Source organism: Xyrauchen texanus, chromosome 44, assembly GCF_025860055.1.
Source record: "Xyrauchen texanus isolate HMW12.3.18 chromosome 44, RBS_HiC_50CHRs, whole genome shotgun sequence".
NCBI classification, from domain to species: Eukaryota; Metazoa; Chordata; class Actinopteri; order Cypriniformes; family Catostomidae; genus Xyrauchen; species Xyrauchen texanus.
The window spans coordinates 32149476-32175615 of NC_068319.1; the positions used below are offsets into that span (position 1 = coordinate 32149476).

At 37.6% G+C, this 26140-nt stretch overlaps 2 protein-coding genes across 6 annotated transcripts in view; both read left to right on the plus strand.

The window, feature by feature from the left end:
- The window catches only part of LOC127636985 (mitogen-activated protein kinase kinase kinase 1-like), a 110718-nt gene extending 101381 nt beyond the window's left edge, over positions 1–9337 (plus strand). The window contains exons 19-20 of the mRNA XM_052117804.1: positions 2120–2251; positions 9185–9337. Of these exons, the coding sequence (XP_051973764.1) occupies positions 2120–2251; positions 9185–9334 (282 nt within the window). The 3' untranslated portion in view covers positions 9335–9337. The remainder of the gene's footprint in view (positions 1–2119; positions 2252–9184) is intronic.
- Positions 9338–14269: 4932 nt separating this feature from the next.
- LOC127636987 (hydroxymethylglutaryl-CoA synthase, cytoplasmic-like) overlaps positions 14270–26140 on the plus strand; it is a 35040-nt gene continuing 23169 nt past the window's right edge. The window contains exons 1-6 of one of the 5 annotated variants that reach the window (XM_052117814.1): positions 14310–14417; positions 18100–18183; positions 19784–19925; positions 23635–24092; positions 25229–25354; positions 25587–25751. In XM_052117814.1, the coding sequence (XP_051973774.1) occupies positions 23645–24092; positions 25229–25354; positions 25587–25751 (739 nt within the window). In that variant the 5' untranslated portion in view covers positions 14310–14417; positions 18100–18183; positions 19784–19925; positions 23635–23644. Of the gene's footprint in view, positions 14418–18099; positions 18184–18270; positions 18876–19783; positions 19926–20844; positions 20995–23634; positions 24093–25228; positions 25355–25586; positions 25752–26140 lie in introns of those variants that run through there. The other 4 variants (XM_052117812.1, XM_052117811.1, XM_052117813.1 and 1 more) reach the window with 4 other exon arrangements.

Here is a 26140-nt window from a genome sequence, read left to right on the forward strand (position 1 = left end):
ATGTGACAAATTATGAATAACTAATGATAAAATAAAATATTTTAAATACGTTTGTCTGTACAAGATCCCCTGTATAGTTGATCAAATTTCTTTCATACTGTATGTAAGCAAAATTGGCATTATAACTTAAATATACCTAAATGAATCGGAATTGAGCGCTTGTGAATCTGAATCCAATTGAATCATGATATTGTGATGCATCGTGCTATATCGCATTCTTTGGATTCTTTATAAACACTTTTTTACCCAAACAAGTGTTATTCAACCTTCCCTCGAATAGAGCCACTGCTGCGTCATACACATACTTTAGAGTTGAGAATGCATGAGACGGAGGTTACTGATCTTAGAGATACGGATTATTTAAATGAATCCAGAGTAATAAAAGCTTATAAACGAATAGATATAAAACTGGTTTGAACCATTGCCACAGTTGCTGACAGGTTACAAATCACTGTTGTTAAGGGGCAATTCAAGTTGGGCAGTTGGGGTTGTTTGTTGTGCCAAGAAGAGCACAACACAACCGAATTAGCAAAGCAAATAAAATCTAAAAACTAGAGTTGTCAGAAATAATGCTTTAACATATGCAATTAATTAGTTTAACACGTAAATTTTTCTTAAGCGATTAATGCATTTACTGCTAATACGGCATAAACACTTGTGTGAAGGGTGGAGCCTTTATAATTTGTCCGCCTGGAGTCCGTACACTGGCACACACTTCAAATATATACAAGGTGCCAGAGCCTTTCTTCCAAGTAGAGCCTACAAGCTTAGCATAAAATAGTATAACACGGTGGACCTATTGGCCCACGTTATTCTATGGGCGGTACTGTCGTAAAACTCTCCAATGATGGTTTACAGAGGTTGTTATCTCAGTAAATAAAAGAATCTATGACAGCGCTTCCCTGTCGGTGATAAAATGAGGGAGAAAGGAGGTCTTGGCACTGTATGATGTAAAAAAAAAAAACAAGCCCTGATGGGACTTGTAAGGCACATTTTAATTACCACAGAAGCAAGTCAAGTCTTGACTATCACTAAACGCAGAATGAGACATTTTTATCTGGAAGCTTTTCAAACGCTCTGACGTGAATCATGAACGCAGTTAATTCAACAGCTTAAATTCCCTCAAAATAAAAATAATTATTGTAGGCTTACTGTAGTGAATCGGGGTAAAACAAGGACATGGGTTTGAACCTGGATTGTTTTTATATGCTCACTCAATTAACTTTTGTTTATTGTAACCAAAACAAATCAGTGCAGCTTTAATCCAGTTAATCACATGTATTAATAATTTCTTTGAAAAAAAAAAAAAGATAATTCAAAGATATTACATTATGACAGACAAAAGCATTGAATAGACATTACAGAAAATGGGATTTAGGAATCAATATATTGTTTGTTTAATGTCATACCTTTGAACAGTCCATCACTACCATAACAATGCCTTATTGCAGAAGGTACGCACAGGTCTGGGAGCATGATTAATTGCGTTATTTTGTTAATATAATTAATCGCACTACATACTCTGATACACTCACTTCAAAGTTATTCTTTGCTCAGAGCCAAAAATAAATTTATTTAAAAAACATTTTACACACCGTTTTGCTACAGATGTTTGGATTTAGTGATTGATTTTTATTTATTTTTTTTATCCCATTTTTCTCCCAATTTGGAATGCCCATTTCCCAGTACTTAGTAGGTCCTCATGGTGGCATGGTTACTCACCTCAATCCAGGTGGTGGAGGACATGTCTCAGTTGCCTCAGCTTCTGAGACAGTCAATCTGAACACCTTATCACGTGGCTCGTTGTGCATGAGAACGCGGAGACTCACAGCATGTGGAGGCTCATGCTGTTCTCCGCGATCCACGCACAACTTGCCACACGCCCCACTGAGAGCAAGAACTCCTAATTGCAACCACGAGGAGGTTACCACATGTGACTATACTCCCTAGCAACTGGGCCAATTTGGTTGCTTAGGAGACCTGGCTGGAGTCACTCAGCACACCCTGGATTCGAACTCACGACTCCACGTAGTCAGTGTCAATACTCACTGAGCTACCCAGGCCCCTTGAATTTATTTATTAATAACAGGTGTCATGTATGTGTCATGTGTTTGTGCAGGTGTTGAGAGGTCAGCAGTATGGGCGCAGCTGTGATGTTTGGAGTGTGGGTTGTGCTATTATAGAGATGTCCTGTGCTAAACCTCCATGGAATGCTGAGAAACACTCCAACCACCTGGCACTTATATTTAAGGTGAGGATAGGCGTGTTAGGAGTGGCTGTTATGTTACAGTAATCACAGTAAGTGTATGTATCACAGTATTGTTGTTTTTGCTATATATATATTTAAAATCGAATAATATTATATAATGCATGTAGCAATGTATTAATTTCTGTTTTTGGATGAATTAAATAGTTTACAAATGAGAGTTGTTTTTGGATCTTGGTAAAAAAACAAAAGATTATTCATAACAAATGTACACTGATGAGCCAAAATATGACCACTCACAGGTGAAGCGAATAACACTGATTATCTCCTAACAAGGCCTCGTGTCAAGGTCGGAGTAGATTAGATGGTAAGCGAACAATCAGTTTAAGTCAACGTGTGGAATGGGCAGGAGTAAAGACCTGAGTGACTTTGGCAAGGGCCAAATTGTTATGGAATGACAACTGAAATGGCAAGGCTTGTGGGGTGCTCCCGGTCAGCAGTGGTGAGTACCTACCGACAGTGGTCCAAGGAGGGACAAACCACAAACAGGGTGTTGTGTGGCAAAGGCTCGTCAATGCGCGAGGGCAACAAAGGCTGTCCTGTCTGGTCCGAACCAACAGAAGGTCTACTGTGGCACAAGTCACAGAACATTTGAATGATGGTTACAAGAGGGATCTGTCACAACACGCATTGCATTGCACCCTGCTGCGTATTTGGCTGTGTAGCTGCAGACCGATCTGAGAGATGACCCCTATCCACCATCGAATGTGCCTAAAATGGGCGTGTGAGCCTCAGAACTGGACCTTGGAGCAACGGAAGAAGGTCGCCTGGTCTGATGAGTCCCGTTTTCTTTTATATCACATGGGTGGCCATGTATGTGTTTTACCTGGGGAAGTGATTGCACCAGTATGCACTGTTGGAAGACGATAAGCCGGTGGAGGGAGTGTGATGCGCTGGGCAATGTTCTGCTGGGAAACCCTGGGTCCGGCCATTCATATGGACATCAATTTGACACTTGCCACCTGCCAAACATCAAGGCAGACCAGGTACACCTCTTCATGGCAATGTTATTCCCTGATGGCAATGGCCTCTTTCAGCAGAATAATGGATTAAAGGTGTTGCCCTGGCCTCAAAATTCCCTAGATCTCAATCTGATTGAGCATCTGTTGGATGTGCTGGACCAACAATCCATGGCGGCTTTACCTCGCAACTTACTTATACGTTATATTATATATTATTATATATAATATAACGTATATTACTTGTATACAAATAACTTGAATAATTGCTGTTAATCTCTTGGTGCCAGATACCACAGGACACCTTCAGGGGTCTTGTAGAGTCCATGCCGTGCCAGGTCGGCGCTGTTTTGGTGGTACACGGAGGACCAACAGCATATTAGGTCATAATGTTTTGACTCATTGTGTATACTAAGTCTGGCATCAGTGTAAAAACATGAGTTAAACACTTGAGTTAAGGACGATAAAAGAATATAAAACAAATGTTGAGGTATGTATAAAAACACTTGTAAAAGCCCATATATGCGCACACCTGTTACAATGTTATTGTACACTAGTTGAATTCTGTATTTATGCAACAAGCTGTGACAGTGCTAGGCAGCCATAAACCAGTGTTTGGGAAGCTATTTTGAAACTATAGCTTCCCATGCTACTCATAACTTAAGTAGATAAACTGTAGTTAAGCTATTTTTTTAAAAACTAATTAGCTGCACTACAAGCTACTGACAAGAGTAGAATAATAATAAAATAAAATAATATATTATAATATATTTATAATAAATTAAAACACTTTAAAATAGATGAAAACATTTCAAAGAGGCATAACTAATTTGACTATGAGTCTAAAAAGGAAAAAGAACTTGAAACTATCAAAAGCTGGAGAATAAAAATAGGCCTTTAAGCTTGTTTTAAACTTGGCTTGCAATGGGGAGGCACTGATGTGAATACATAGACTGTTGTAGATCTTCAGGGCAGTTACAGAAAAGGCCCGGTCACCCTTTGACTTGCAATGTGAACTGGGGACAGATTACATGATTACCGGTACATGATTTAAGTGACCTGGAGACAGAGTAAGGATGGAGAAGATCACAGATGTATTCTGGTCCCAATCTATCCAGGGCCTTGTATGCAAAGTGCAGAATCTTAAAATCGACTCTAAATTTAATTGGAACCCAATGTAAGGAGGCTAGTACAGGAGAAATGTGATCTTTTCTTTTTCCCCATTTACAATATGGGCACCGCAATTTGCAAAAGTGATAGTGGATTGAGGCAAGATGACATACAGGGAGTTACAGGAGTCCAGACGAGATAAGATGAGTGCATAAATCACAATTTCAAGATCATTTTGAGAAATAATTATATAATTTTTTTGTAAATTTTGCAACAGATCCAAGTAGGGAAAAAACTACTCTTAACCTGTTAAACTTTGTTGCATTTTTGGGCTGCTAACAAAAAAATTTCAATCAGTTTTAAAAGCTCACCATTCACACATACTGTGGACTAATTGCAAACAAATGGTCTAATAATAATAAAAAAAGACCAATTATTCATAAATAATATTGTATGCATTTATACACTTGATTATAACTTTGTAAACATGTAATTCTGATTCTGTTCACTCTACCTCACTTTGAAAAGTCTTATTTTATTCCACTTGGTGGCAAAAAGCACTAAATCACAATTTACAGATCTGAAATGTAGGTAGCGCACTAACACTTTAAGCTTAAACACTTAAAAACATCTGAAACACGTTATGACTTATATTTTTCACCGTTCATGAGTTTGCATCCCTGCATATAAAAAAAAACAAACATCTGCAAGCTTCAACATCTAAGAACATACAGTTGAAACCAGAAGTTTACATACACCTTAGCCAAATACATTTAAACTCAGTTTTTCACAATTCTTGACATTTAATCATTGAAAACATTCCCTGTCTTAGGTCAGTTAGGATCACTACTTTATTTTAAACATGATGCTGCCACCCCCAACCTTCTTGGTTGGGATGGTGTTTCCTTGCTAAGCAGCCATATCGATATAGGATTCATTTTACTGTAGATATAGATACTTATCTACCTGTTTCCTCCTGCATCTTCACAGGGTCCTTTGCTGTTGTTCTGGGATTGCTTTGCACTTTTTGCACCAAACTACTTTAATCTCTAGGAGATAGAATATGTCTCCTTCCTGAGTGGGTATGATGGCTGCATGGGACCTATAGCTGTAGGAAATTGCTCCACAAGGATGAACCAGACTTGGCTGATTTATTTTTTTTATTTTTATTATTATTATCCCATGATGTCAAGCAAAGAGACACTGAGTTTGATTAATGGTAGACCTTAAAATACATCCACAGGTACATCTCCAATTGACTCCAGGGAACCAATTAGCCTATCAGAAGCTAATTGGCTCATTGCCTAAAGGCTTGACATCATTTTATGGAATTTTCCAAGCTGCTTAAAAGCACAGTTAACCCACTGGAATTGTGATATAGTCAATTAAAGTGAAACAATCTGTCTGTAAACAATTGTTGGAAAAATTACTCTTGTCATGCACAAAGATGATGTCCTAAATGACTTGCCAAAACTCTAGTTTGCGAATATACAAATCTGTGGAGTGGTGTAAACATATACATGTATATCATTTTATTATCTTCCCTGAGGTCCACTGATAATATTACAAGTGTAATACCTGAAACATTACATTACCCACTAAGAATATACACCGATGCGAGTGAAAACACTGGAGACTGAAAATTGAAAACAGTTGAATCGTTGAACACTTCCGTGTTTGGGGAAAAAGGTGGATGGAGCCATTTTTGAAACGCAATCTGAAGAAAATAAACACACCAACACCACAGCCTTTTATAAAATGACATTTCAGGATTTACATATAACCTACACATACAGTGAGGAAAATAAGTATTTGAACACCCTGCTATTTTGCAAGTTCTCCCACTTGGAAATCATGCAGGGGTCTGAAATTGTCATCGTAGGTGCATGTCCACTGTGAGAGACATAATCTAAAAAAAAAAATCCAGAAATCACAATGTATGATTTTTTAACTATTTATTTGTATGATACAGCTGCAAATAAGTATTTGAACACCTGTCTATCAGCTAGAATTCTGACCCTCAAAGACCTGTTAGTCTGCCTTTAAAATGTCCACCTCCACTCCATTTATTATCCTAAATTAGATGCACCTGTTTGAGGTCGTTAGCTGCATAAAGACACCTGTCCACCCCATACAATCAGTAAGAATCCAACTACTAACATGGCCAAGACCAAAGAGCTGTCCAAAGACACTAGAGACAAAATTGTACACCTCCACAAGGCTGGAAAGGGCTACGGGAAATTGCCAAGCAGCTTGGTGAAAAAAGATCCACTGTTGGAGCAATCATTAGAAAATGGAAGAAGCTAAACATGACTGTCAATCTCCCTCGGACTGGGGCTCCATGCAAGATCTCACCTCGTGGGGTCTCAATGATCCTAAGAAAGGTGAGAAATCAGCCCAGAACTACACGGGAGGAGCTGGTCAATGACCTGAAAAGAGCTGGGACCACCGCTTCCAAGGTTACTGTTGGTAATACACTAAGACGTCATGGTTTGAAATCATGCATGGCACGGAAGGTTCCCCTGCTTAAACCAGCACATGTCAAGGCCCGTCTTAAGTTTGCCAATGACCATTTGGATGATCCAGAGGAGTCCTGGGAGAAAGTCATGTGGTCAGATGAGACCAAAATAGAACTTTTTGGTCATAATTCCACTAACCGTGTTTGGAGGAAGAAGAATGATGAGTACCATCCCAAGAACACCATCCCTACTGTGAAGCATGGGGGTGGTAGCATCATGCTTTGGGGGTGTTTTTCTGCACATGGGACAGGGCTGACTGCACTGTATTAAGGAGAGGATGACCGGGGCCATGTATTGCGAGATTTTGGGGAACAACCTCCTTCCCTCAGTTAGAGCATTGAAGATGGGTCGAGGCTGGGTCTTCCAACATGACAATGACCCGAAGCACACAGCCAGGATAACCAAGGAGTGGCTCTGTAAGAATCATTTCAAGGTTCTGGCGTGGCCTAGCCAGTCTCCAGACCTAAACCCAATAGAGAATCTTTGGAGGGAGCTCAAACTCCGTGTTTCTCAGCTGACAGCCCAGAAACCTGACTGATCTAGAGAAGATCTGTGTGGAGGAGTGGGCCAAAATCCCTCCTGCAGTGTGTGCAAACCTGGTGAAAAACTACAGGAAACGTTTGACCTCTGTAATTGCAAACAAAGGCTACTGTACCAAATATTAACATTGATTTTCTCAGGTGTTCAAATACTTATTTGCAGCTGTATCATACAAATAAATAGTTAAAAAATCATACATTGTGATTTCTGGATTTTTTTTTAGATTATGTCTCTCACAGTGGACATGCACCTATGATGACAATTTCAGACCCCTCCATGATTTCCAAGTGGGAGAACTTGCAAAATAGCAGGGTGTTCAAATACTTATTTTCCTCACTGTATATACCAACACATTTCATCAGAATATATTAAACTGTTAACTCAAGCAGCACCATACTGTCATGACATTTATGAATCCGTTTACTTACGGATTTGCAGTCCAATAGTGTTTTAACTTCAATAACAGTTCCACGCTAATAATATGAGCTGAAAACATACAATTCACGATAAAATGTTCTGAATACAAACATAATACAGTCCACGGGGATGTTGTGTGCTTCAACAGGCCAAAGCAGAGATGCTGGTCTTCACATTTCACATCTTGCATGTTTTTCTTCCCGTCGATGGCAGCAGCAGAAAGAGTGGGTTTTTAAAAGTTGTGCTTGTACCGCTCTTAAAAGGAGCGCACATTGGTGGTGTTGTGTGGAAATGCATCAATACAAAGACATCTGTGTCGTGATTCTACACACCCGGTCCCTTATCAGGCTAATCAAGCCTCAGAGAGAGATAAATGCCGACTGCGGAGGATTGTGCGGGAGAGAGAGATAGTTTACGGACATGTCCATCTTGTGTGTTTTTGTGTCTTTAAGTTGATCATTAAAACTATTATTTATATTGTCAAGCCAGTTCTCGCTGCCTCCTTTCCATCTAAATTATGTTACAACATCCATGTTAACAAAAGAACAACAATTAAAAATAGCCCAGATGGGTGCAGAATGGTCCAGGACGCCTTCAAAACAGCAAGACAGCGCAGCTGAATGAAACGCAATGCGTCTTTTAAAAGTGCTGTGAGATGTATTATAATTGTCAAAGCTGTGCACGTTTATGTTGAAAAACATGTAAATCCAGATAGGCACATGAAGGTGTCTTGTGAAAGTCCACTTTGGATGAATGTTACATGGCAGGCCCATCTCTCTCCTCTTCACCTGTGTGACTGACTGAGCACCAGTGGGCAGCGCCAAAGGTGCAATGACAAATATGCATCGCTGTTTTGCTGAAGAGGCATTCATATGCTGATGTATTTAGTCCTTGTGACGTCAAGTGTCAAATTCGAAATGAGCCGTTTTGCAGCTTGGTTTGTTTTTATATGTTTTAAAGTATAATAACCTCTTATATGGCAAAAGATAAAGGAAAATGTGATTCCTCATGTCATGACACCTTTAAATTATTTGGTTTACCAGCACTGTAAGAGAGAGAGGGGATGGTTTAGGCAAGCTCAGTTAATTACACCCACTCCTTGATTGCTCCATTGCTGCGCTCACAATATATATAATAGGACAAATCATTGGAAAATTAAGCTTGTTAATGGAAAAAATACACTGTTGTGAAAATAGTTGAACTTCTCTCATCTTACTGAAACATTTAGTTAGTAGCATTGTTAAGTTTAGTTAACTAATCCCCAAAACCAGTTTGCATAATTTTGCCTTTTATGTTGTTTGGTTCAGTATTGACCGTTTACGGAGTACCTCATGCAACTAACTCAACTTTCTAATCACTGTCTGCTCACCCAGATTGCCAGTGCTACCACAGCACCCACTATCCCCCTTCACCTGTCACCCGGACTGCGGGACGTCACCCTGCGCTGCCTCGAGCTTCAGCCCTCCAACCGGCCGCCCTCCCGAGAGCTGCTGAAGCACCCCATCTTCCGCCACAACTGGTAGAATCTGTCTGCAGATGCCAAGACGTCATACTACTGAGGGCCACGTCTGGCCTGTACCTCATACTGCTGTCATCTTATGTGCTAGTTCAGTTACATTCAACTGGCCCCTCAATACTGTATCCTCTGCACAAGGCTGCAGGAATAAGAGTGTCTCTATAAAAGTGATGTTTCTGTGCACTGCACTCTGTTTTGTTAGATCTCTTCATTCATTTATGCATTTAGCTCACATTTTTATCCAAAGTGGCTTGCAAATGAATTTTCCTACCAGAATGGTGTGTAAATCAGGGCATCTTTATTCTTAGAGGGATCCAGCTGTTTTGGTCAGTTAAAATGGGCAAAGAACGTTTTTAGAAGAACAACGAGTGGGTTTAGTGGCTCATTGGTGAAAGGAATTGTTTAGCCAAAAATGACAATTCTGTCATCATTTACTAACCCTCATATTGTTCCTAACCCATATGCTAGTATTTCTTTTCTATGGAACACAAAAGTAGAAATTTCGGAAGAATCATTACGCAGGGCCATCTAGTCCTCTGGCACGTCTTGCCCATATTCGCATCGTTCAGTTATTAAACATTACCAATGTTGTTTTGGCATCAATGACGCCGGATAGGTAAGCTTCAGCAGAGGGCAAGGTTATCAGTGAGTAATGACTTACCCTATGACTTCAGAAGAATTGGACAGATGTGTCAGTATGAACTGTTGTATGGAAAAGAGCTTCGTAACGATTCTCCAAAAACATTATTGTGTTTGTATTTTTGAGGAAATAATGGCAGAAATCTTATTTTGGGTTTACTTTTCCTTAAGGTTCTCTGTTCCGTAGTGTATAGTCCAGTTTCTGGTTCCTGGAGCAGTTGAAGGAACATTCTAGAAGCAGTAAGGGAGTTTAATGGCGTATTTGTTAAAGGAATATTCAGGGTTCAATTCGAGTTAAGCTCTTTGGACAGTGATTTTGTTTTGTGGTATAATGATGATTACCACAAAAAAATAATTTCAACTAGTCCCTCCTTAAAAAAAGAATCAATAAATCTGGGTTACAGTGAGGTACTTACAATGGATATGAAAGGGACCGATCCGCCAACATTAAAATACTTTTCAAAAGTGTAGCTACAGAGAAAATCACTTATTAACTTTTTCTGTGTAAAGTTCTAACCAATTTTACAACTTCTTTTCCATGACAATGTGAAGGTGTAAACTCTAAAACGGCTGTAAAATTATGATTTAAACAACTTAACAGCTCAAATAATACACAAGTCTTAACAGCTTATAAAATTATAAGCTTCACATTTTTGCCCTAAAACCCTCAAAGAAATTGTCCCATTGTAAGTGTCTCATTGAAACATTCATTTTTGCTTTTTTTTTTTTTTTTTTAGAGGGAGGAGTCAAAATATTTTTTTGTGTTAATCAACAGTATGCCACAAATGCTATTGATTGAACTCAACTTGTACAGGACCTGGAATATTCCTTTAAATTCATCACATTTAACACTTAATTTTCATGCAGTCATGAATGTTTTGGAGAAAGGCCAAACTTTGCTAGTTGAACTAGCATAATGCTGAATGTGAATTCTTATGATGCCGTTTTGGCTTTCATTTCTAAATGGAGATCATATGCATTTAAATGTATGCTTTTACATGTTTTAGTTATCTGAATGTTATTGTGGACTGGTTTAGAGCTATCGCCCAATTTTAGACTGACGTGTGTGAGTTTTGTTTTACACGTTTGAAAGTCTCACTGGAACACTATTTCTGATCTCCAACTTTGTTCGCTGCTTTTCAATTTACATGTTGTGATTCACTTATTTAATTATTTTGGATGTTGACTCCTGATTCAGTTGAAGTTGACATTTCATTTCCTGTTCAGCTTTTATTTACAGATTAGCTATTATATTGGTGCTGTTCTTTTCACTTTCGTGCAAATCTGACTGACTTTTTGTAAATGATTTGTTTCAAAACTGTTATTCTTCCTTAAATGTTTGAAAGGTTCAGTGACCTGAGGATGTCTAGTTGTCCTCCAGGTTTTATTTACTCTATTACAACTGTACACCGATCAGCCACAACATTAAAACCACCTGCCTAATATTGTGTAGGTCCCTCTCATGCCACAAAAACAGCGCCAACCTGCATCTCAGAATAACATTCAGAGATGATATTCTTCAGCACAATTGTACAGAGTGGTTATCTGAGTTACTGTAGACTTTTATCAGTTCAAACATGTCTGACCATTCTTGTTGACCTCTCTCATCAACAAGAACTGCCGCTCACTGGATGATTGTTGTTTTAAGCACCATTCGGAGTAAATTCTAGAGACTGTTGTGTGTGAAAATCCCAGAAATACTCAAACCAGCCTGTCTGGCACCAACAATCATGCCACGCTCCAAATCACTGAGATCAATTTTTCAGATGGTTGATGTGAACTTTAACTGAAGCTCCTGACCCGTATCTGCTTGATGTTATGCACTGCTGCCACACGATTGGCGGATTAGATAATCACATGGATGATTGTTGGTGCCTGATGAGCTGATTTGAGTATTTCTGGGATTTTCACACGTAACAGTCTCTAGAATTTACTCAGAATGGTGCCAAAAATCATCCGGTAAGCGGCAATTCTAGTTGATGAGAGAGGTCAACAGAGAATGGTCAGACTGGTTTGAACTGATAAAGTCTACAGTAACTCAGATAACCACTCTGTACAATTGTGCTGAAGAATATCATCTCTGAATGTTATTCTGAGATGCAGGTTGGCGCTGTTTTGGTGGCACGAGGGGGACCTACACAATATTAGGCAGGTGGTTTTAATGTTGTGGCTCATCGGTAAACATGCTGTTAAGCATTTCAGTGGAGGGATCATTTTTAGCTATTGCTCCTAATAATTTTCCCGTTTTCTAAAACCATGTCAGGTGAATGAACTTTAGCTCTGAGTGTTGTTGTTTTTAGGTAAATTTTTGTCTGAAAATTCAGGCCGTTTAAAAATGAAATGTTTGATAAATTTATTTGTTCTCCCTTCGAATGAATCTTCGTTCGAAAAAGGAGTTTGAAACATGATAATTTCAAGAATATTTTTAGAAATAGTTATTTAATGTAAATCCTACTATTTTAAGTGGAATACATGCTTGAGTTAAAATGTAAATATGAATTTTGGTAGCTAAATGTATTTTACTTGACTCCTGCATACATGTTTTTTAAACCACACTTTTCTTAAAAACATATTTTTTTTTTTGTGCATTGGGTGTTTTTTTGTTTTTGTTTTTTTTACTCAATGTGTTTATAAAAGCTTTAAAGTTATGCACTCTTTGTCTTTTTATATATTGGAAAGGATTTATTTTGGGCAAATTCATCATATCTAATCAGTATTACTTGAGTTTGTCACACCTGTCATTTCTGTTTAGTTTTCATTGTCTCATCTAGCTTGTTGGCCACTATATATTTTTATTCTCTGCCACTTTTTATTTCATGCGCTTTTGGATATAGGCTGAACTCACTTGTTTGAAATGATGCTGTTTCTTGTCACTTGGTGGTACTTTTTTTATGTAAAGATCGTCAATTGCGGTTTTATTCTAGTCTTTTCTACCTCAGGTGTCCTATAGCATTTTTCTTCTACCAAAGTTCACTTTCTCAATATATACAAATAATTATATATATATATAAATATATTCTTTTATTAAAAAAATTTTTTATCTCATTGTTTTTTCTCAAAGATCTCCAGGGCTAACTTATAATAGCACCTTTTATTGTGCAGATAAATCTCTGGGTTCAGCAAATGAAAATCAAATGGGCTTAAGCGGTATCTTTTAACCTTGCATAGCTTTTGTCAAAATGTTTCAATTATTAGGTTTCTACACCATTTGAAGCATTGTTTAATGAAATCTACCTATTTTGGTCTTTTGGGCAAATAAAACTGAAAAATGACTTTCTCTGGGGGTTTTTTATTTATTTATTTATGTTTGCCTTTGTCTCATTTCATATTTTGAACTTGCTGTTTTTATCTTCAGAATTTTGACAAAACAAGACAGCACATTAATTTGGCACTGGTCACATTGATTAGATAATAGTGTCTAATGCAAATGATATTTGTTATTAAACCGAGGCATAAATGGGTTTAGATACTATAATTGCCACTCTTGTAGTCATTTTCTCACTCCCCTGATGATGTATTGCAGATAAATGACAAAACACTTGTTCTTGAAAATGACCCTAAAAGAGTACAGGAAGTTGAAAGTTATCAGGAAATCTAAACTTATTTATTTTAGAACTTAATGTTATTCCTGTAGTAGCCAGAAGGTTATCAAAATTCTCACATCTTTCAGGATTTTTCCCCTCTGCATGAAATATTTTTGAAGAGTCCTTTCTAAAACGTATCCGTTTCCTAAAGTACTGAAAATGGAAGAAAAGTTCTGAAAAGGTATATAGTTTTAATTACGCAATGAACCACTTGGTTTGAAATTGTGTCTAGGGCTATGCATGCTTTACCTTTGCAAGTGAGGCTAAATGGTACAAATACTGTTTTCTTTGTGTTTTTGTTAGTTTAATAATGAAAGTTTCTACATTAGCCATATAACTAGTAATAAGACCATAAAATTATGTTTTAAATAAATCACCAAAGGTCATCCATTTGACCAAATAACTGGGAAAATAACATATTTCATTCTGCTATGAACTTGAGATGTGGCGATCCTCCGATACGGTGTATTTTGAACAGTCAACCTCCTGTAGTCATGGAAACGGCATTAGGCTTCCCTGCCGATTCGCGCAAAAATGGCGAGCAAGTCAGACGTGTGCTGTGATTGGCTGCTGCTCTCTCACCATATACCGTCATTCACTCACACCATTGAACCACCATGAGCTGCTCTTTTATCGGCCCTCCTCTCTGAACCACTGATTAGCTGAGAATGTCAAAGAGGCGGGACGAAAATAACCTTCAGAACTTTATCTGTGTGCTGATTGGCCGTGTGAAACGAGCTCAAGAAACAGGAGCGCACATTGCACAGGTATAGTCCTCTGGCAATGTATAAATAGTATTTAATACCGTTCAGCAGCCGAGTCATTTAGTGACAAGAGACTATCACCTAACTGAACTCAGTTGAACAGGTAAGTGAAATCTAACAGGGGTTTCAACAATATATTTAATGCTAGGTAAAATAAATGTAATGTAATATCAAAATATGAATTACACAGTGGGATTACTTGCCATATTTCAGTTGTCTTGGGAAAATAAAAATAGTATAAAACTTGAATGAATGTGAAGAAACTAACCATGTCTAACAACTATTAAAGTGAAACAATGTTCACTTCACCGAGTCTGTGACCTGCTATGTATTTAAATCTAATATGAAAGCCTAAACTCTGTATTAATCTAAATTTACTGGACTTAAATTGTGTAAAAGATACACTTACTTGTTAATATGGATGTGCAACTGAAAGCTGTTGCTGTAACCTACTCAAGAAACTTGATCCTTTAGTTTACTCTCACTTTCTAAGAGTAAGGTAAACATTCATAATAATAATAGAAATCCTAAAGACGCTGACTACCACCCCTGGAGTCGCGAGTTTGAATCCAGGGTGTGCTGAGTGACTCCAGTCAGGTCTCCTAAGCAACCAAATTGGCCAGGTTGCTAGGGAGGATAGTCTCACATGGGGTAACCTCCTCATGGTCGCTATAATGTGGTTCTCGCTCTCGGTGGGGCGCGTGGTGAGTTGTGCGTGGATGCCATGGAGAATAGCGTGAAGCCTCCACATGCCATAACGTGCTCAACAAGCCACGTGATCAGATTTGTGGATTGACGGTCTCAGACACAGAGGCAACTGAGATTCGTCCTCTGCCACCCGGATTGCGGCAAGTCACTACGCCACCAGGAGGGGAGAAAATAATAATTTAAAAAATATATATGTTTCATTAATTGCAACGACCTGAAAAGGTATTATTAGATTCCTCCGTAAGGAGGGAATCTATTGTATTTGACAGTATTATTATTATTATTATTATTATTATTATTATTAGATTCCTCCGTAAGGAGGGAATCTATTGTATTTGACGGTTTTATTATTATTATTAGATTCCTCCATAGGAGGGAATCTATTGTATTTGTCAGTATTATTATTATTATTATTATTATTATTATTATTCTCCTTGAGCCCCAATATATCAAAAAGTCACTGGTCAAAAGTTTTCTAAATTGGCACATTGATACTCCATGCCAACGGGTACCCCCAAACCAAGAATGGTCAACATTCGCACATAGGTGGCGCTACAGGCCATGCCCAAAAAATATATTTTCAAAGTGATACCATTTCCACGCCATTTGTCCAAATCTTCTGAAACTTGGTGTACATGCCTCATTCCTCATGGGGAACAAAAAAGCCTCAAGGACCCATAACTTCTGCCATTATGGATTTTCCTGTACAGTGAAAATTTTGGAAAACCTACAAAACTCTTCTTCTCCTGGACCTTAGCTCCAATTGACTTGGAATTTGGTACACATGTGTAGAATGGATGTCTTTCCAAACGTTTTTTTTTAGCAAAAATGAATACAATACAAAATGGCTGAAATGGGGGTGTTTATGTAAATGTACACACAAATGATGATCAAAAATGTAAAAAATCCCATTGATTTACAATGGCTGAGCAAAAGTGCCCGCTCTACTGGATAAATACGGTCTACATGTAAAATCCCATTCACTTACATTGGCTGAGCAAAGAGGCTCCCTCTACTGGAGTAACTCTGTCTACCACATGTAGCTCTCCTGATTAAACTCCCTAATGCAGCATTTCTGTCTCCTAGTGGGTGGAGCTCCAGACTTAGAAGCCAAAAGACATTTTGCGTCTGGACGAAGATATGTCAAGTTTTAATGCGTTCCAGTTTGAACATTCAAGCGATTTTACACTATTCAACTCAACAAAGGCAAAACAACTCAAATAAATGTTTGCGAGCTGTTTGTGTGACACAGCGAGCGAGCCGCGTCGCGTCTAACTCACGCACGCCGATGAGAGTTCCCTTCTTGCGTTTGAACGGACAATTTCATTCACGATATATTGGGGTGTCTGCTATATCTGAAGTGAACAAACAGTTGATAAAGAAATCGGGTATCAATATATTTAATTATTAATTATTGCAGTGATCAACATTGATGCCGCTAGTGGTGTCCTGTTAGATTTTTCTCTATCGAAACAGCGTTAACAGCTTAAACAAAATACTGCGTTATTGTTGCCCATACATATACATTTAATACATCGTCACAAAATATGAAAGTTGTACTTTTACAATACACTTACAATAACAACAAAACCTTGTGCTTTTGTAAAATAAAGAAAATAAACCGGGTGTGCAGTCTCCGTCTTAGTTTTTATGACGTGTTTCAGAAAAATAATCGCTAAACCTGTAACACATACATGAAACATATGTCTTCACGAAGGTTTGTCGGTTGTATACAATGTTTGCACGCCGATGAGACTTCGCTTTCGCTGCTGCTTGCGTCTGAACGGACAATTTCATACAAAAAAATGTAAAAATAGGCTACATGATATATTGGGGAGTCTGTTATGTCTCAAGTGAACAAACAGTTGAGAAAGAAATCTGGTATAATTATATTAAATTCTGGCATTATTCCAGGTGACGTCCTGCTATATTTTTCTCTCGAAACAGCGGAAACAACTTAAACAAAATACTGCGTTATTTGTGCCCATACTGATACATTTAATACATCATCACAAACTATGAAAGTCGTACTTTAATTTGTGTACACTTAAAATAACAACAAAACCTTGTGCTTTTGTAAAATAAAGAAAATAAACAGGGTGCTCAGTCTCTGTCTTCGCGATAATCTTTCTGAAACACGTCACAAAATTCAAGTGAACAAAATCAACCATTCACGCAGTCTGTATTTTATCACCTCACACCCATAATCTCTGAAATGAATACAGATGCAACAAGCATTGCACAGAACGAAAATAATGATACTTCTCAGTTCTCAAAAGATTAAACTGAACTGTGCCTTGAATATCGTAACATGCGATAAAACCCTCTTAAAGAGACAGTAACAATTTAGCCTTCGCCCTGAGCATTGACATCCCAAATCATTGAAAAGTACAAATGGTATTATTTTAAGTTTTTTTTTATTTCTCTCTTACGTGGTAGAATGCCACGTAAGAGAGACATTGAATGGCATGTAAAATGTAAAAATAATCACTGGATCCATTTTCACTGGATCTGTTGCTATTTTAATGATTTAAAAATCAAAGCACTTACCATTTAAAGTGTGAGCTTGTACAGCTATGCATTGTTATTATGTGCCTAGATAGTCTTTCAAATAAAATTAGTTTACCACAAATAGATATTTCTCTCATCATTTACTCACCCTCTTTCTATCCCAGATGTGTATTTCTTTCTTTCTCAGCCCTGTTGGTGCTTTCAATGCACTTGAATGGTGATCAGAACTCACATCAACAAAAATCACATAAATGCAACATAAAAAGTAACCCATAACACTCCAGTGGTTTAATCCATACTTTCAGAAGGGATATTATAGGTGTGGGTGTGAAAAAGATCAATATATGTAGTATATAGAGTATTTTTTATTTATTTTTTTTTTACTATAAATTGTCCACCCTGCTCAGGAGGGGTGATATGCTTATGTAAATCACAAAAAAAAAAAAACAGAAAAAGAACTCTTAAGAGAGAAGAGCGCTTATGAAAGTGAAAGTGGAGATTTATAGTAAAAAATGACTTAATTATTGATCTGTTTCTCACCACTTCTCATTTACTTACATTGAAAGGACCAACAGAGCTGAGATATTCTTCTAAACATCTTCATTCAATTTCTGCAGAAGAAAGTCATACACATCTGGGACTGCATGAGGGTGAGGAAATGATCAAATATCCCTTTAACATTCACTTATTTTTACAATGCATAAAATGAATGCTAATTTGGTACATTGATACTACAGGCCAACAGGAACCCACAAACCAAGAATGGCCAACATTCACCCCTAGGGGGCGCTACAGGCCACGCCAAAATTCCCATTTTCTGGTCAAAAATTTTCTAATTTGGTACATTGATAGTACAGGCCAACAGGAACCCACAAACCAAGAATGGACCACATTCGCCAATAGGGGGCGCTACAGGAAATGCAAAAATTCTCATTTTCTGGTCAAAAATTTTCTAATTTGGTACATTGATACTACAGGCCAACAGGAACCCACAAACCAAGAATGGCCCACATTCACCCTTTAGGGGGCGCTACAGACCACGCCCAAAAGTCTCATTTTCTGTTCAAAAATGTTCTAAATTGCTACTTTGATACTACAGGCCAACAGGAACCCACAAATCAAGAATGGCCCACATTCACCCTTAGGGGGTGCTACAGACTACGCCCAAATGTCCAATTTTCAAACTGATGGCATTTTCATCCAATTTGTCAAATTTGTCTGAAACTTAATGTACATTCCTCATTTCAGATACCATTTCCACGCCATTTAACCAATTCTTCTGAAACTTGGTGTACATGCCTCATTTCTCATTGGGACCAAAAAAGCCTCAAGGATCCATAAGGTCCGGTATGATGGATTTTCCTGTACACTGAAAATGTTTCGTTTAGGATTCAGACAGAAATACGTGTTTTTTGGATTCATCCATTGAGAGGGTTTAACCCCAACCCTCTACTGATCAATTTTAAATTATTTGCCATTTTGAGGAGGAATCCGCATTGCTGCTTGCAGCTATATTTATTATTGTTGTTATTTACATTTAAAATAATTTAATTCATTTTAAGAATTTTAATCTGTATAAAGATATCAGTATGCATCAATGCAATTTTATGATGTGTACTACGTTTTTACCTACTGAAATACACGTGTTTAGTACTGTCGTAGATGTGTGTGAATTGAGACGCAGGGCCAGAGAACTGCGTTATGATTCTAATTGCCCGTTTTGTATTTCTGGTTTCGAGGCACCAAGTTAAAACTGCCAAAACGAGCGATCCAGAGGACAAAAACTATTTAAGTGTTACTGGAGTAAAAATACATTTCAGGCTCAACTTGTGCAGTTGTTGGCTGTAATAACAACTTAATGATATCAACTTTACTAACCTCAGACCATTGTTTCATGTCATACACACTGTTTTATATATATATATATATATAGGTCATCTTGACTAAGTATCAGCATGTTGTTTTTTGTTTTGTTTTTTACAAATATAATACCTTAAACATACATCACATTACCCGCTAAGAATATACGCCGATGCGAATGAAAACACTTGAGACCGGAAATTGAAAACAGCCGAATTGTGGAACACTTAAGCGTTCAGGGAAAAGTTGGATAGAGCCATAAGGTGCGGCCCAAACCGCACACTTCTACACTATGTTACGTTACTTTGTAGTGCAAGTAGTATGTTTACTGTAAATGCAACAAAAATAAGTGCACTATGAGTACCCGGATGATGCACCTTTTCAAAACAGAGTGTGGAATGTCGGACACTTCTTGCACTTGGCGCACGTGGCTTACCGTACATGGGGAGTTACCGGCAGAGATGGTGATCTGGAAAAACAATTGAGAATATGGCAACTAGCGAAACTTCGGTGAAGATATCACCTTACAAAAGTGAGTTAAATGCTTTACCATTATACAATTCTGTGTGAATATGTATATTATTGAGATATAAGTGTTAAACTGAGAGTGGATAGCTAGTGGCAACACTACGCTTGGGTTTGAAATGTCACTTCCGTCAGCTGTTAAACGGCGACGGGCAAAAATTTCATCAAAATGTTGGGGGGGGGGGGGGCCACAATAAACATAACAATTCTCAAGAGCAAATTTTGAAGGTTTTTTTTTGTTGTTGCCCCATTTGCATTTGTATTATTTTATTTCTTAAACAATTATTTTAAGAATATATCATTATATTATTTACAATACACATATTTTAAATGATATTTTGGGGGGGGGACAACCCTCAGATTGGGGGCAGAAATGCGAACGCTTCCGTGTACTAAACAAAGTGCCCATTTGAGAAGATAATGCACTTTGAAAATCCAAACTCTACATGGCTGAGTGCATATTATATTTTTTAAGTGCATAGTGTGTCATTTGGGACACAGCTTTAGGAATAGAGCGTTGCGGTCAACTAGCGTGTTACGACAGTAAATTACCTTTTGCGGATACCATACAAATGATTGGGAGGAGTCGTAAACTGTCACGTGCCTATCGCAAAATTGCCAGTGTTTTCTCTTATAAGTCAGCAAACGTGGTAAAGTCCACACATAGTTCATTCCAAAAGGATAGTTTAGCGTACAACTTGTAGAAGATTAGGTGATAAGTGGTTAGTATATTAAGTTATGAACTGTTCACTCACAAAAGCACTTTAATGAGCACTCACCGAAGTATCTAATCCATAGACATCCATTAAAAAACGGCCTCTTGTCTCCTCGCCCGTGCATCGGCCATATAATGTCCGCCGCGCTTATGCCTTGCAATACTAACCAAGGAGCTCTAAGATGCTAACATTTTAGGCTCAACTTGATAGCAAGGCTCTGGCAGAGCTCTGTAAACGGAAGGCGGTCCGTTCACTAATACTGCTCTACTACACACTCATTAAACCTTATGAAATCTTCGCCGGACAGGACAGGTCCCTGTTTCTAACAGTCAGGTCTAGAAATTACTATATGATTGTAAGGTAAGCAGAATATCTCGTGTATCTGAATAAATATATCGCAGTGATGAATGTCATTTGAGCAGTCTGCTAGTGTCACATGTAGGTGCGGTCATCACGGCTTACAGAATACACATGTATATAAACTTTATTCTTGTAATGACTAGTTTCTAATTTGCAAAAAAATAAAAATAAATGCTAAGATGACTAACGGTAAGCACTGAAGGCTGTTTCCACTAGCGATGCGACAAACTAGAACATTTCCATTATAATCTATTCGCTTTACTGTAGGCAAATAATCGCGTATTTAAGTAATGTATTTTATAATAGATTGGATGTTGTCTTTAACTGCACGTGACTAAAACTATTACAACAGCAGTCATTAAAGACAAAAACATTACTTAGTACTTCGGTATTTAGTAGTCTAAGTCAGCTAAAATAAAGACCGAAAGACAAGTTAGCTGTTTAACATACAAGCCGGTGTCTTAAAACTGATTTAAAGTTTGATTCTAAATCGCATGCTTGTGAAATGCATTAGCATCAGTTTATTAGTCAGTAGCTCTTTTAAACGAGATTATTCAACATATTAGACGAGCAAACACAATAGTGTTGTTGTTTTTTACATGAAGTGGTCAAGTCTGTTTACAAGTCCGTTGGAACAAGGTAAACCGTATGCATGTAGGTTAAAGGTCATGTCCTTTACCCAGTAAAGGGTTAATCTCATTAGAGGAGAGCAGAACTTCTGTGGGTTACAGGCTTTTCACTTCCTAATAGCTGCAAATAACTTCTTTCCACAAATGATGGCATTCAGATACATTTGTTCCAGAGCCATATAAAGAGAGATTTGCGACAACGGAAGTTCTAAATGCTTGATCGTCACGTGATTCACGTAGACTTCAGATAGTTCCAGGAAGTGCTTTTGCGGTCATTCCAAACTGTTAGAGTAGAGTGACATAACTGCGATTTCTGGTAATTAGTAGTCAATAAATGCATTTATTTTATATATTTATGTAACACACCGACATGTATATAGCATGAGTATGTTGTTACAGCGATGTTGTTTTTTAAAGATCAAATCAGCTAATATTTGAGGATTAGTGTTCGCTTACCGTTATTTCAGGCTAGGGTTTCTGTTGCCTTTTTATGTTACCTCATGTTCATTGTTTTCAGTAATCTCATGGTAACTAATGTCATATTTATGACTTTTCAGATAGTACAGAGACAGGCTGGTGACAGGTGATTTCCAGCTCGCACCGCACAATGGGTCAATGAACTATTAAATATTAGCAGCAGTGACGTAAATTTAAAATTTAGTGAAATGAAGCTTATTGTTTACAATTCTTACAATTCTATATATAGTAATATAATTATTTATGTATTATACATATTATATATCTAATGTATAATTCTTACAATACTTATTCATATACACAATATATTCAGCTTTAAAACAACTTAAGCATACTCGTATATAAACTGCCGTTCAAAAGTAATGAGGCTGAAAATTCAGCTTGGCATCACAGGAGTAAATTACATTTTAAAATACATTAAAATAGAAAACAGTTATTTTAAATTGTAATAATATATTACTGATATTACTTTTTTTGTGTTTTTATTCAAATAAATGCAATAACTATTTACAGCAATTCATGAATACATTTCTAATAAATTAAATAGCATGCCAAGCATTTTGTATGTGTCCTTTCTTTCATGTTGTCGTTGCATAGTCTTCACCATGGTTTGCTGTGCTGCATGGGGATGCTCCAATCGCTCAGAGAAAGGTGTGCTGAATGTATGGCTTCCCCACTGACATGGAGAGGAGAAAAAAATGGTTGGCTCAAGTCAGCAGGAGCAATCTAAATATAAATAAAAATTACAACAACAAAAAAATGTGTGAGGTATTTGCAAAGATTTTACAATTAATAGGGTGTTCAGTTACTAACTTTATCCAGCTCCAATCCTTGCCTAATCTGTTAGTTATCCGATAACATCCCTTATCTCCTAATTTAATGAGTAATACTCAACTATAAGGTTTTAATTTACAAGTTATTTTTATTTAGATGTACTGATAATATACAGAATAAGATAATATTATTCTTTAAACGTCTCACCTTATAAAAGTGCGTCGAAAACGGTTTGTTCTGATGCATCTCTACGGTGTTTGCTGCTACTTGGGGAACTATTGAGAGGCTCCACGAGCCCCCATTGCTGTAAAAAAAACGTTCCATTGGAGTCAATGGAGTTGTCGCAACTCTCTCTTTATATGGCTCTGATTTGTTCAAAGTACTTCTCATTTGGATTGCAATCATGTTTGATACTATTCAAATCGGGCTCTATTTGTGTGAATCTCACAAAACATCTCGCCCCAATTTTTAGGACCACTACCATGTTGTATGAATAATTTACAGTTTAAATAAGAGATCTTTTTGACATTATTACTTTGTAAGATGAACAGACTGAAATGTAAGTTGTTAAATTCATCAAAAGGATGTTTTATTAACTCCCTAATGTACCTTTGAACAAGACACTGAACCTCAGGTAGGTTACTCCAGTGAAATTGAGTAATAATCTAGCTGTACTTCACTTTGGCAAATGTCAGCTCAAGATGATTTAGACCATTTTAGACTTTTGTTTTCAAGATGAAGAATTGTATGTTCATTTCAGTCCACTCAGAATGCCTGGATCACTCCCTACAAGTTGCGAAGCCACATGGCCTAAAGATGTGGGAATCATTGCGATGGAGGTGTACGTGCCCTCTCAGTATGTGGACCAATCAGAGCTGGAGGAGTTTGATGGAGTGGGAGCTGGTAAATACACCATTGGGCTGGGGCAGGCACGGATGGGCTTCTGCTCGGATCGCGAGGACATTAACTCTCTGTGCCTGACAGTCGTGGAGAGGTTAATGGAGAGAAGCAGCCTGTCGTACGACAGCGTTGGGAGACTGGAGGTGGGAACCGAGACCATCATTGATAAGTCAAAGTCCGTAAAGACTGTCCTGATGCAGCTGTTTGAGGAGTCGGGCAACACTGACGTGGAGGGAGTGGACACCACTAACGCATGCTACGGAGGAACAGCAGCTCTCTTCAATGCTGTTAACTGGGTGGAGTCCAGCTCTTGGGACGGTAGGTTTCTCAGCCATGGCTCGCTTAGGAATCTGAATCGATTTGTTTCCAAAATGTAAGAGACATCACAAAACCTGTCAAGAACATGTTTGGGTCGCATTTCACCCGCAAAATAAAAAATAATTCCTATTCAGCATAAAGAAAATGAAGCCTGTTTTTAGGATCATTATGTTGGTTTACATTTATTCCAGTATTTGACATTATTTTCATGACAATTAGCACAGTCCCCCAAATTCTTTTTACAGTAATGCATAAAAAATATTGAAAATGCATTTGTTCCTCCAAAAATGAAAATTCCTTCATCTACTCACCCTCTTGCTGTTCCAAACCCATATGACTTTCTTCTGCAAAACATAAAAGGATATTTATTATTAAAATGTCAAGATTAATGATTTCCATCTAATTGCAATTGATGGTGATACATGTTAAAGTTAAAAAAAGCTCCAAAATGTGGCATAAGAGTAGTCCATGTGACTCGTGTCATATACCTAGTTTCGGAAGGCATACAATCACTTTGCATGAATCATTTTTGCAGAACAAAAGTTTTGTCATTATTCACTGTCGGATCAAGTAAGTCAGCTACATTGAAAACCTCAAACCTCATTGGTTTTTGCACATCTTGTGACCTTGCCTCATGTCACACGAACCAGTGAGGTTTGATGTTATTGATGTGTCGCCATATTTTATGTGGACTCCATGAACATGAGTTTGATTTACGAGTGAATAATTACTCAAAGTTCGGTTTGTATATCATTCGAATTGATTGTATGACTTCAGAAGACCAAAGTCATTTGGACTACTTTTATGACGTATTTTGGTGCTTTTTAAACTTCATAAGTTTTAACTGTAACTTAATGGAAATCCGAGATCACAACATTCTTTAAAATAAATTATTTTGTGTTTCGCAGAAGAAAAGTCACATTGTTTGAACCAACGTGGGTACATTTTTACACCGTTTTCATTTTTGTGAGAACTATTCCTTTAATTAAAACAGATTTTTGATTTTGGGGTTAAAGGTGACTTGAACATGTGAGATTTACCCACATTCTTCATACACATCCATTAAAAAAAAATGGGTCAAAGATGTAAAATATTGGTGCGATTTTAATTTGTATTGTTTGCATGTTATGCCTCAGGTCGCTATGCCCTGGTAGTTACTGGTGATATTGCTGTGTATGCCACTGGCAGCGCCAGGCCAACAGGAGGGGCTGGAGCTGTGGCCATGTTAGTCGGACCGAACGCCCCTTTGGCTTTTGACAGAGGTATGTGGCCTGTGATAACACAGCCTGCCTTCGTGACCTTTGCCACATTTTGTAGAGAGAGTTCTTACAAAACCGGGTTTGCTATCACTGAGATGCAAAGTTTCAAATCAACACTGTTATGTCCTGTTATATTTACTCTGTTTTACAACGTAAACAAAATGTAATTGATTGCTTTTTATGCTCTAAATATGCTCTTTTTATTTCAGAACATAATATAAATGTGTTTTATCAGGGCTTCGTGGGACACATATGCAGCATGCATATGATTTTTATAAGCCAGATATGGTGTCGGAGTATCCAGTGGTGGACGGCAAGCTCTCTATCCAGTGTTATCTCAGTGCATTAGATCGATGCTACTCTGTCTACAGGAACAAGATACATGCCCAGTGGCAGAGAGGTGGGCAAATATACCTGCATTTTCTCAAAAATAGAAATCACTAAGTTTGTTTTGGACTTTTTTTTAATTTTTTTTAGGGTGTTTGGCTTTGCGCTTTAAAACTACATTGAGCTAACAGATTAAAAGTAGGACTGTTGATTTAACATGCTAATTTAGTGTGATTTAAATGTATACACATTTTGAACAATGTGCAGTTTTCACTGTTTCTGAAGGAAATTGGTACTTTAATTCACCTAAGTGGCATTCAACTGATCACAAATTATAATCACGACATTACTCATGTAAAAAAAACAGCACCATCACTATTTTAATAAATTTAGATAGACCACATTTCCAGCAGCCATTACTTTTGGTTTGTTAAATGAAGCTTAACATTGTCTTTGTGTTTG